Here is a 13,167-nt window from a genome sequence, read left to right as displayed (position 1 = left end):
CTTTTAAGTGCACAAAGATGCAAAAATTCTAATCAGAGAGAACGTTTTATGACAATACCATATTGGCCCCCACAGCTTAGATCAGACAGCACAGTGACCAGACAGCGCAGTGCCCAACGTTTCCCACCACGCTCTGGAAACACATTTGAATAGATCGGGTGGCAGTGTGCTAATGTTTCTGTTAGTTCAATTACAAGTTGAAATCACCGGGAGAGGCAGTTCTAATGACAGAGCACAATAGCAAGTCTTCCCAGAGCAAGGTTGCCTGGGATATCTTAGCAAATTCTCAGGGTTCTGAGGGACTGGTTATCACTTTTATTACTGGCTGAGTCAGACAAGCCCTAAACTAACTTGTCAAGAAAACAAAAACGAGAAACACCCAAGTCAGACAGTGCTTTGTAGGAAGAATAAACAACAGCATGCAGGCAAATGCAAGGCCTTTTGAAGCTGCTGGAAGCCACTTACTTAGGTATTTTCTTCCAAGGGACTTTCTCTCTACTAAATAGCAACCAATTGATTTGCTGTAAGGTACTTGGTTGGCTTTTCAAAAACAGAAATCCCTGACCACAAGGCTAATAGAGGAAGACAGAGTCTCTGAGACCAGTACACTTTGGGAGAGAAGCCTGGAGATGGATGACCTTGCAAAAGCTCCCTCTGCTTTCACAGTCCTTGGAGTCTTCTAAGCTAGGATCATCGTCCCAAGGGCAGCCATCTGGGGAAGGAACTAAAATGGACTGGGGAGCTCCATTTCCAGGGGGATTTTCATTAATTTCATCAAGACAAAGTTAATAATCCATGACAGCCATTTTTTTCCTTTAGTTGGTTGTTCTAAGCATGTTAGAGTCTTCTCGATAAATCTCACAGCTAGAGGCTAGTAGAAATTAGTTTGCCTTCTACACTGTCATTAGGAAAGAAAGAAGTGGTAATAGTTTCTGAGGAAACTTGAAGGGAATGGCTTGTAAATGAGATGAATCTACAAGCTTCCCAAGTGTCGGGCAGAGGAGTAAATAAATCCACACTCCCCTCCCATCATAGCCCCAAAGAACCATGTAGATACAACAGATGAAGAGAGAGAGAGAGATTTCTTTAATAAAGTGCTTTACTTATTTCTATATAAAGTGGCTTCTAGAGACCATTTAACTTAGGTTGTGAGTCCTAGATTATTAGCAGAGTTACCCCATATATTCTTATTGATGGTCTTCAGTGAGCAGGGTCTTTCATGAAGAGCTAAATGGATAAAAACATGCTCTGTCTTCTTCAGACAAGGCAGCAGCTGAATGAGTGATGTGGACAGTGAGAAGCTCAAAGCTTGTGATCCAGGGATGGAGAGGTAAGAACTGCTCTCCTCCACAAGGTAATGTTTACACCTGCCAAAATAAGAGGATGGGGGGGGCATGTTCAGCCTTTCTATGGAAATTTTAATTATACTGACCACCTCACCACTACTGATGGCATTCTTAACAGCCCAGTTCTCTTCTACATGTTTTCCACATGTTCTCTCATTTGCTTTACATGATGATTCTCTAGGGGAGTAGATTTTCATTGTCTTGCGATGACAATGCAAGAAACACAGGCACAGAATAATGAAGAAGTATTAATTGGCCAAACAGTAGCTAGTACTATTGGGATTTGCACTCAGGCAGTCTGGTTCATGTGGTCGTGGTGGTGGTGGTGGCGACGGTGGCGGCAGTGACTGCGGCGGCGGCGGCCACATGACTGCCATAAACAGGTCCCCATGGTTTTGTTCTTTAATTTTCCTCCTTATGTGGTACTTGTGTCTCAGAAAGAACAGAGATAGGGAGGGGGCCCTGAAGCATGTGGTTCAGAGCCTTTATTACATGTTTGGGTGCATGCCACTTTAGTATGCCATCAACTGAACTTCCCCTCAACCTCCAAGACTCCTTCGCTCTCTTGCAGAGGGCATACCCTTTGTACCTCGCAGGTCTGAAGCACTAGAGACAGCCTGACTCCTTACAGGTGTCAGTCCATAGCAAGAAGAGTCATCCTGGACTTTGACAACAAGTGTAGACCTGTCTCCTCTGCCACATCCTGTACTGCCCATGTCTATAAAACTGAAAATGGCCCTCCTTTGGGGAAAACTAACTTAATGAGAACTGGAAAATAGAAGGATAAGAGGTAGGAAAGGGGCAAGGATGGCAGAGACTGGAGAGGAATAAAATACATCAAGGGAGAGGAAACCTGGGAGATCATCGAAGGAAGGAAAGCTATGCACTTGGGCCCAGCCAGCAAAAGTATTCCCCTCTCCCCCATACAGAGTGGAGACACTCATGTGGTATGATCCTTTGTCCAGCTTTGTACATATCTACGTGTAGAAGGAGGATGATGCAGACAGGGTTCCAGTGAGAGGGACCCGCTTGTTCCTAATCACCTCTTCCATTCCCCAGAAAAAATAAAAAAGAAGACAAAACAAAATTATACCGTACACAATCCAAAGTCTCTAGTTCATGGCTCTGTTGAGGACCAGTGCTCCAGTCTCTTAAACAAATCGTTACCATCTCAGAAAAATCTTAGCCATTCTACCATGCCAATTTAGCCAATGTGCTCTCTGGCACAGTGAGCACCAAGGGAGGGAAGGTGCCCCCGGGTAATCATTGTCACCTATGCTTCCTACCCAGTGAGAACAAGTTTCTCATGTATGACATCTATGAGACAAGTTTTTCCTCTTCCCTTCTGACACATAAGATTGCAGAGTTGGAGTCAATGCTTTCACTAATTAAATGTATCTAGAGCCCACTCAAGATTCCCACAGTCCTCACTCCATTTATGAAGGTCCTCTGATATTGTGACAGCAGAAGGGTCCTAAGTAAGGCTGACATTCATGGGGCAGATACAGCCAACCCTGATCTGAACTCCTGATTTCTACTCTTCACTCTTGGCTGAGGAAGGAAGGCAGGACTGATTTCTAATGCTCAATGGTGAGCATACCCTACGTGCAAAGTTGTAGGCAATTTCCACAAACCCTATAAGAGACCCTTCCTTTTGTCAAATGGCCCTCATTCAAGCTCATCAAGTTTTCTTGTGCATCATATTCCAAATGTTGATGTGGATTCAGAGAAACCAGTGGGCATTCACCACACTATTTCCTGTTTCCAAAGATCAACACAGAAACCTATCTGTACATAGGCAGAATACCTGTTTACTATGCCAAGGTTACAAGGCCGGAATATGAAGACTCCACACATACCAAGACAGTGACTGGAGTATTAACAAAAACAAACTTTACACCTCTCATCTAGGAAGGGGTAGAGCAACTGGCTATGCCCTAAACCTGTTCTCTGGCCTTTTTGTTTGGTAGAAATCCTGCAGCTTCCTGGCAGCAGATATGCCAAGACTGTGCCAAATGTTTTAAAAGCATGGAGTGTGTTTAAGTGACTTCTTATAAGGAAAAACTCAGAGGAAGTCTCCAACTCCAGCGCTGCCACAAAGCACTCAGCATAGAGGACTAAGAGAGAGCAATCTGCCCCACCTCAATCATGTTACTTTTAAATACCAGAGGTAATCTGTGAGCAAGCAACCCCTGCCTGCTGGTACAAGGCATAATTACCACTAATGGTACTAAAAGACACTTGTGTCCAGTTGACTGGTTTCCATTTCAGCAAATGACAGCACTTTCGTCATTAAAGTGGGTGGGTAACCGTGTTCAGCTAGAGCCCAGCAGGCCCAGCATGTCTCCGGTCTCAGGCCAAGGGTGTGGTGGGAGCCCTGCATGGAGGAGACACTGCGCACTGACCTGCAGCATTTGGAGGTAGCCTTCCTGCGGATCGCAGAGCAGGGAAGAGATGCGGTGGTTATTCCTCATGCATTTCTGGTTGTCCTTCGCGGATGGGAAGATTTGCCGGACCACGGTCATCCTGCCGAGGGCACTGTGGACCAGATCCAGGATCTCGGGGTCACTGATTTCCTGAAGAAATAATCAGATCCATGCTTATACCCTCATGAATTAAAAAAAAAGTCACTAGGAGGCATCCAGGCCAAAAGCCCAAATAGTTAATGCTAAAGAGGTCAAAGGATTAGGCCCAAGCTACACATGTCATCAGTTGCTTATTTACAAAAAAAAAACTTCCCATCCTGTAGGTCCAGACAGGATTATTCAGCATTCCCTCTGAGATCTGGTCTGTAGTAAGTACCAAGAGGTCAAATATTATCCTTCACTATGGATCATACCAATTGTGCCGGGGATCAAAGACATCTATTATGCTAGATCTTGGTACACTAGGTGTTTTACATGCATTTACTAATGCCATGCTCAAAAAACAACCCTAGGAATGCTATGAAGGGGATCCAATTATCATGTCATTTCATCCTCAAGCATAAAAATTGAAAAGGGAGCTACTTATAGGGAGATCTCCAAAGGAGGCTTCTACAAGAAATCAGCCTTAAACTCGGCCTAAGAATGAACATAGGTAAACAAGATGTGTGTGTGTGTGTGTGTGTGTGTGTGTGTGTGTGTGTGTGTGTGTGTGTGTGTGTGTGTGTGTGAGGACAAAGCATAGCTGGGAACCTGGCGCTTTAGAGTCTACAGGGAGTAGATGAACTGTTCCATGTAGAGGCATCAGTGGGAGAGAGGCAGATGTGGAAGTCAGGGTCCATCCATTCCACTTCAAACAACAACAGCAGCATAGAAAGCAAGTATCTTCCCTAGGGGAAGTAAGGAGCTTGAAAGTTTTTCGATACAAATATGCTCTAATCAGAACAGCCTTTTTGAGAACTTCCAGTTGCTTTATGGAGCATGGATTAGAGAGGAACAGAGAGGAGGTGGAGGCAGACAGGACAGCTGCAAGGCTGCACAGCTGGGCCTAAAACTGAACTACAGGGAAATGGAAACCAACATTCACCCAGTGTTCCAGCATAAGGCAGGCAGACTAAGGACATCCCAGGCTCACTGTCTCTGAGAAATTGCTACATCAACGCTTGGCTCCAACTCAACGTTTTAACTAAAATAGTTGTATTTTAAAATAATCTTTAAATCTTCCTCTTTGCAGATGACCCATTCTAGTTTTGAGACCCCGTGACAGTACAAATGGAGCCAGCCAGGCAGGAAATTAGTGCTGGGATTTCGAAATCTTTTAAATGAGAGCATAACATTTTAAGGGGTAAGATGCTAAATCAAGCATTTAGGGTCTGTCTTAGGATGCTGCTGTGTGTCTGTGAAGCCTAGTCAGTTGACAGCACTTGCTAAGATCTGGAAGAGAGTAAGGCACAATGGCCCAGATCCTCTTAGCTTAAGTGTCAGTTCCTAAGTATACTGAACTACCTGATCTCACAACAGTTAAAATGCTATGACAGTGTAGATCTAGACCCATGTCACTGAAATTTATATTCAGGATGGAATGGAAACAAGAGATGATCAAAAGTGAAGAAAGTGGTCAGAAGAGACAGTCCCTGAACACAGAGAGATTCAGAGTGGGCAGAGGATAAGCAGGGCCTGGACATGTGCACTCAGTTCTGTTCTGGCTGCCCTGGGGACCAAGGCCCTTCTGAGAACACAGACTAGAGGATGAGAGGACTCACAGCCTAATCTCAAGGGAAGGAGAGACATCAGAAAGAGGAGCAAGTACACAGTTCACTTCGCCTAAACTAGAAGCAGCGAGGATTTGGGGAGGGACTTTCTTATCTAGAAAATGCATGATGGTAGCCAGGCACAGTGGTTCATGCTTTTAATCCCAGCATTAGAGAGGTTGAGGGAGAAGAACTGCTGCAAGTTCAAGGCCAGCCTGGGCTATATAGTCAGCTATGGACCAGCCTGGGCTAGAGTGAGATCCTGCTTCTAAACTAAGAAAATAAATTAATTAACATGCAAAAGGAAGGAGATGAGGAATGTAGGTGTCATGAAACACAAAGCTGGAACTGTGTATAAAGGTGTCAGAGACAACACAACTATAAGTCTCCTGCCATTTGTTTTTCCACATATTCTCAATGGAAAATGCCACTGTGGAGGCAACAGCCTCTTTTCTAGAAATCCTTTCATGAAGCCTCTTCCTGCTTCATCAACTGCCAGTAAGACAAACAGAAACTCAGTTCTCACCACCATACCCTAGGCACATTTTAGAAATTTGTTAGGGATTTGACCTACATGGTGGTCCAGTACTTTCCATGGCAACCTGCTGCTCATCTATGATGAGTAGCTAAGGTACACTATGATATGGCCAGTGGTGGGTACTCAATGCTTGTCCCCATCTACCCTGATTTGCCAACTGTTCCACTTCTGTTCTGCCTGCCCAGGACCCCTTGAAGACTTGACACAGCTTTATGGCAACCTAATAGTTTCCATATGCCTCCCTGAGAGCGGGGAATCTACTGGAACCATGCATACTTTCCTGTCTCCCCCGGCCCAGCTCTGATCTGCTGGCCACGGGTCACAGCATGGTTCTGCCTGCTAATGAACTTTTACCTCACTCACTGTGCTTCCAGATTATCCTTCCTATCCAATCCAGAAATATCTGCAATAAAGATCTGGGAGTCCACTTGTCAGTTATTTACAGATAATCAAAAAGGTTGACTCCTGTCCTTGCCCTAATTCTGAATATAGATGAGCAGTTTGGTCTAACAGCTGCAGGCCAGGATCTACTCCTGGCCTGCTAGCCCTGCTGAGTTCTGTAAGTACTACAGACGTGAGCACAGGGTGCTCACTCCCTGCTCACTGTTAGCAGGATGTATGCCTCTACACCAATGTAAGAGACCCCAAACTCTAGACTTCCTGTACAGAGGGAAATATAAGCAGCCAATTTAAATAAGAAACTTGGAGGGCAAACTTCCCCTTTCCTAGTTAGGCATGCATTCACATAGTGCAGCTGATAAACAAAATCAGCAGGGCAATGCGTATGCACCACTGTGGAATAAACCAGTGGAGGAAAAAGGGGGAAAAAAAGGCAGTGTATCATATGATGCCCACTTGAGTACACAGAATCAAAAAAGGCTTTAATTTTCTTACACTGTAAGTTTCACTGTGAGATATGCATAATCATTTTGTACATTCAATATGAAAAACGAAATGAATTCACTGTATCTTCCATCAAACTAAGAAGTAAAATGATGCCCACATCATAGTTGGATGGTTTCTCATGCTTACGCCTCCCTTCTTGCCTCAAGCAGCATTTGTCACGCTAGGGCCTAGATGGCATGTAGCTTAGTCTTGTACGTTTAGGTTAACTATATGTGTGTGGCACAATATGGATCCTTCCGTGATCCTGTTTTAACACTGTGTTTTTCATACTCTGTGGTACATCAAAGTCATCAGGGAGATTGATAACTATACAGGAATCCAGCCCTAATCCACTTCAAGGAGCAAACATTCTGGGTTCTCCATAAGCACTCTAAACAATACCCCTGTAGTCACCAATGTTTAAACGACTTGCTCAGGGGACAGAGAGATAGCTCAGTGGTTAGTAGCCAGAACCCATGTGGAGACTTGTAACCCCAGTTCCAGTGACTCTAATACCCTCATCTGCCTCTGAGGGCACTGCGTGCACATGGTGCACATACATACCTTTAGGCAAAACACACATAAAGTAAAAATAAATAATTATTCAAAATTTAAACACTAGAGTTCTGAGTTTTATCCATGGTGATGGGTATAGCTCCGATCTAATTGTTCAAAGGTGTATGTGTGGTGACACTACATCACAAAGTCATCATTTATTCACCCACTATTGATAACCTGTTGAATGCTTCACTTGTTGGCTTCTATGAACAATTTCCTGTGTGTCTTCATATATGTGTGTGAGAATTTCTCTTGTATATATCATATAACTAGGATTGTAGTATCCTGACAAGGGACTAGGAATGAGGGCTGGAGAGAAGGCTCAGTGGTTAAGAGCACAGGATGCTCTTCCAGAGGACCCAGGCTCAAATTCTCAGTAACCCCAGGATGGCTTACTGTGTGTATCTCCAGCTCCAAAAAATCTAAGTCCACTTCTGGCCTCCCTAGGCACACAATACTCATGGGTACACAGACATACATTACATGCACACAAAAAAGTTCAAACAAAGAAAATAAAAATAACTTTAAAAAAGATAATAAAAACATGCTTAAATTTATTAGAAAGTGCCAAATTTCTAATGGAGTTGTGCCAATTCATAATCATGTGTGTCAAAGGGAGTATTAGTCTTGCCTACTTGCCTACACCTTACATATTACATGACTTCTTAGATGTGTCAGCCTCATGATTATGGATTGGAATATTGTTGGGGTTTGTTTTCACTACCTTAACTCTTAATATGGTTGAGTATCTCTCATACATTTTTTAATCTTTTACATCTCCTTCCCTGCATTTGTGGGTTGTTACATTTCCAGTGGGCAAATCTCTTGCATAGTGATTTATTATTCTCTTATTTTTAAATTTATTCTAAATAAGGTTTGTCACATGCTACAAATATCTTCTCAAGTCAACAGATGTTTGATTGAGTCAAGCTTTAAACCCTGCTAACTTAGGCCTAGAGAGCCTTGCTTTGTGGTCACTGTGCATACCGGCTTCACATGACTTTGCACACAGTTACTGGTGTCAAGTACCTATTTTCAGGCCCATTAGATCAGGACTGTGCCTATTCTTAAATTCTGCTGTGTTTTCCTGACATATTTTAAAGATTTGCTATTAGTTATACACAAGTTTAAAAGTCTATCTCCTTGTCGAGCTGACAATTTATTAGCATTTAAATACCCTCTTTATTTCTAATAATGCATCTTGTCTTATAGTTTTCTGTGTCTGCATTTACTATAGCTATACTGTTTGTATAATGGTTATTGTCCACATTTTTAATGCCTTGTTTTCCTTTGATTTTTATCTGCCTCATGTTTTAGTTAGAATACCTGTCAACAAAATACACTAGAAATATTTATACCCATACCTGAGGTGTAAGTAGAAATTCTAATCATTTATACTGATTATGATCATTTACATATTTGGATTTATTTCCATCATATTATTTACATTATATATTTTGTTGTTTGTTACCATTTTTCCAAACCTGGAATGATTTTTTTTTTTTACTATTTCCAATTATTTACGTTTTCAAAAATTAGATTTTCTATATTAGCCTTTATTATGTTTCTTATCTACTGTAATTAGTATACTTAGGTGTGAAATTGTTCAGTGTTTACTTTTCTTCTTTGGTGCTTATCCCCAGTTGCTAGAAGCCCAGCTCATGTGCTAGCAATGTCCAGCATTTAATTCTGTCTTTCTTCCTGTCCTTCCCAGTCACAGTATCCCCATTGTTTTATAAAAATACTTCTAGAGTGTTTGTGTAACTGATACTTGTGTATGTACACATCCTTTTCTGGACTTCAGGCCTTACATTTGACATCTTTCTCCTTCGTACAAAGTACATCACTGCAAATGCCCTTTCATGTAAATTGTTGATGATAAATTCAACTAATAGTTTCAACACTGTTCAGAAGTCCAAAGCCCAAAGTCCCTTCTGAGACCTAAAACAAACTATAAAATCAAAACACAAGTTACACATTTCCAGTATACAGTGACTGATAGTAAATATTCCCATTCAAAACAGGAGGTTAACAAAGAAAGATTGGGCCAAAGCGAGACCAGATCCAACAAAGAAAACCACACATGTCCAATATCTGAGGTTCTTTATGATATCATATGGCATCTTGTGCTTCTTTGCCATAATATAACATCAATAGCCTCAAGTCTGGTTCCTAGGAAAGTCCTTTTTCTCTCCTCTAAAGCCTCATGAGCTGGATCACCATTGTCTGCTACTTCTTTCTATATTCTGGATTTCCATCCTTCTAGCAAAATAGCCCAATTAAGCTGTTTACAGCATCCCAGGGTGTCTCTAGCCTACAGCTCCAAACTCTTCTAAATTCTTCCTTAAAATCATTTCTAAAAAGCATGAGGTCAGATAGTGACAGCAGTGACCCCACTTCTCCTCGTCAGAAAGCTGAGAGACAATAAAGATGCTCTCAGTTCACTGCGCCCTTTTTATTCACTCTAGAAGACCAGCTCGGGGCATACATTCAGTGTGGGCATTTTTTCCTTCTTCAGTGAAACCTTACTATAAATGCCCTCACAGATATCCTGGGAAATGTGACCCCTAGGAGGTTCTAAATCCCATCAAGCTGATCATTAAGATTAATCATCACAGTTTCTTTTTGTGTATTCAAATTTCCCTTGACTACCTCCCATAAAGATGCAAGGTAAGGCATTTAGAACCCATCTGAATAATCTAAGATTGGGGATCTAAGATCCTCACTTCAAGATCATTAATTTCATGGCATTTGTAAAAGTCTTTTTGCTAAGAAGCATTCACGGGTTTCAGGGTTGGTCTGGAATCTCTCTGGAGGCCATTTTTCAACTGTGATAAACATTATTTTGGTAAATTGCTACACACTGTTTAAACTTGTTGACAGCAGAGTTGGGAGCAGACTCCAGAATGTTGAATTCAAGTGTCCAAAATTCTCTGTCCTAGGGCAGACTGGTTCCCTAACTCTGTGACAGAAAGAAGGAAAAACAGCAAACAGCTATGGGCGACTAAAACATTGTACCTTTGAGAACAGCTGGAAAATGAACCATTCCCAACAGAGGATATTCTTGTTTATCCCTAAAGACGCCTGTGGTGAGAGCAGGAAGCCAGTTCCTCCATGGAGGGAATGCTCTCCTTGCCTAGAAATCTCTCAACAAGGACTCCCAGCACACGCAGGCTTCCTCAGGTTTCCTTGGGCACTTCTACTTGATTTCTTAAGCATCTGATTTAAGGGTGTTACTTTGCTTTGTAGTGGGTAGCCATTCTAGCTTTGATCTGGAAATTCCAACCCCCATTGAGGCTTCGGTAACTGTCACGCCTACAAGGCGGGGCCAAGGGAGGAGCCCTGAAGACACGAGATCCAGATGCGCTGGCTCTGGCTCTCTTGGTGTCTGGACCCTGGACACTGGAGGTGGACCGAGCAGAGTGCTCCAGAGAACACCACCGGACTGCGCCACATCTTTTCCAGACCCTGTAAACTATCCCTTCATTTGTAAGTTACCCCACAAAATAAACCTCCCTTTTAACTGCATGGAGTGGCCTAAATAATTTCACCAATATTGCTTCCTTTCCCAATCAGATCACTCAGTTGTTTTTGCTGTATGTTGTAAGCACCAAATTTGATGGCGTTTGATGGCGTTTTGCTATCTAGCTGCTGTTTCTCTCTATCGGATACTTGTTACACATTCTTTTATTTTTACTGTTTACTGTATGCTTTTATAATCACCCATTTGAAAGTGAAAGTAAGGCTACTATTACCAAGCTTTGGGTGCCAGTCTGTGCCCCAGGAGGTGGGTTTGGACACCCATCCCCAATAAGCTAATCAGAATAGCTAAGTTAACAGCAGGGGGCATATTTATTGAATATGGCCACACTGGAAAGGGGGACAAAGAAGTCTGTTGACCACCTCTGTCTACCTTCTGTGTCCTAAAATGGGATCAAGTTTAAATAAAGGGCTAGGAATATGCGCATCTAAGCAGTCCTGGAAAGGGCCTGGCCCTACTTATCTTAGATCTATTATTGCCAGAGACTATAATGCTCTTTCCCAAGAGAATTCACTCAGGCTGGCTCAGGTTTTTCTTATCCTGGAATGAGATTCCTAGGGAAATTACTATATCTTGGGGCCCTTTCTTTTAGTAGTCTGATAGCTAAAGTGTCTCTTTAGAATATATTCATTTCTGCCAGGCCAGAGATACTACTGTAGATGATTCTCTATATGAGACATCAGCTTACCATGTACAGATACTAAAATCATTTGCAAATGGTCTTTTCTCTCTGAATAGAGTCTAGGTTTTTCTTTGTCTTTGATGTCCTATACTGTCACTGTATGATGTGCCTCCATATGAACTTTTTATTTTTAATCTGCTCTTGATCCAGTCTCACTAGATTTCTTTCAACAATCTTTAAGAGTAATCAGCCATAATATCATTTACTACTTTAACATTCTAATGTTTAATCTTTTCTCAAATGTATACTGAATATTGTTATTCTATTTTCCATATGTCTCAACCACTGCTGCATTATGGGCTATATTTCAAATAATCTCTTCATAAATTGTACTTCATCAATCCTTTTTCTATCTGTATACAACTTGACACTTAGGTTTACAACTTCTAACTATTACATTTGGTGACTAGTTCATTCCTTAATTTGGCTTCCTTCCCCTTTGGGTCTTTCATTCTCTGCTCATATAATCCAGTCTCTGTTTTCGAAGCATAATTATTCTAAGTCATATAATCTTTCCTAGATCTCAATCATACAAACTTTTTCTTCACCCCTCTTAGTCTTCTTCATCCTCCTGACTTCTCCCCACATACCTATCATTTTCCTTACAACTCTTCAGGAGTTTGTAATTGATTTTAAAAGTCAACTTGTCACAACCTAGAATCACCTCAAAAGTCTCCACTGAGGAAGTGTTGGTCTGTGGGCACGTCTATGGGGGTCTTGTGGGTCTAACCATTCCCAGGGCAGGGGGCCTGAACTGTAAATGAATAAGGGACACTAGCTGACTACCAAGTAAGAAGACAGCTTTGGTGCATTAGTGTCTTTCTGCTCTTGACTGTGGCTATGATGTGACTAGCTGTCACCAGCTCCTGCCTCTGTGACTTACCACAGTGATGGACTGTATCCCAGAACAGTGAGCTAAATACATCCCTTTCTCCCCTAAGTTGCTTTCTTTCAGAGTATTTGATCACAGCAAGAGGAATAAAGCTGATACAGAGCTCTGTGACTCTGACTGGCGTTCTTTTTTATTATACATAGAAGAGGAATACTATACAACCACGATAAACTAACCTTTCCACACAGCTTTGCTAGACAACATAGGTGTTACGAAATTGGGTCAAAACTTACATGATGATTATCAATTTTAAGAATTGTTCCCCTCACCCAGTTCCAAAGTCATAATAGAGAAGGTTGCTTCCCAACTCCTTCTCCTCTCTGCTCTCATTTCTTATCAACCCTGATAGAGAGAATATGTTTCCAGCTGTATGTGGAAATCTTTCATTAGACACCATATGTGATTGGTCCTTAGGCTTGATCTCAAGTCCCCCAGATATCCACAGAAATGAAAGCTCAAGGTTTCTACAATTTGACCAACTTGCTAAAAGAAAAACTTGAAGCCAGGCCGTGGTGGCGCATGCCTTTAATCCCAGCACTCAGGAGGTAGAG

At 42.0% G+C, this 13,167-nt stretch overlaps 1 protein-coding gene across 3 annotated transcripts in view; it reads right to left on the bottom strand.

Annotated features, from left to right (window-relative positions):
• Positions 1-13,167, bottom strand: part of Grid1 (glutamate ionotropic receptor delta type subunit 1) — a 727,989-nt gene that overhangs the window by 239,016 nt on the left and 475,806 nt on the right. For all 3 annotated transcript variants that reach the window (XM_052733985.1, XM_052733986.1, XM_052733987.1), the window contains one exon: positions 3,752-3,922. In XM_052733985.1, coding sequence (XP_052589945.1) covers positions 3,752-3,922 — 171 coding nt within the window. The remainder of the gene's footprint in view (positions 1-3,751; positions 3,923-13,167) is intronic.

Source organism: Peromyscus californicus, unplaced genomic scaffold (genome assembly GCF_007827085.1).
Source record: "Peromyscus californicus insignis strain IS unplaced genomic scaffold, ASM782708v3 Scaffold_12__1_contigs__length_115047231, whole genome shotgun sequence".
NCBI classification, from domain to species: Eukaryota; Metazoa; Chordata; class Mammalia; order Rodentia; family Cricetidae; genus Peromyscus; species Peromyscus californicus.
Note: the sequence above shows the minus strand (reverse complement) of the source record. Positions and strands in the feature narration are given on the sequence as shown.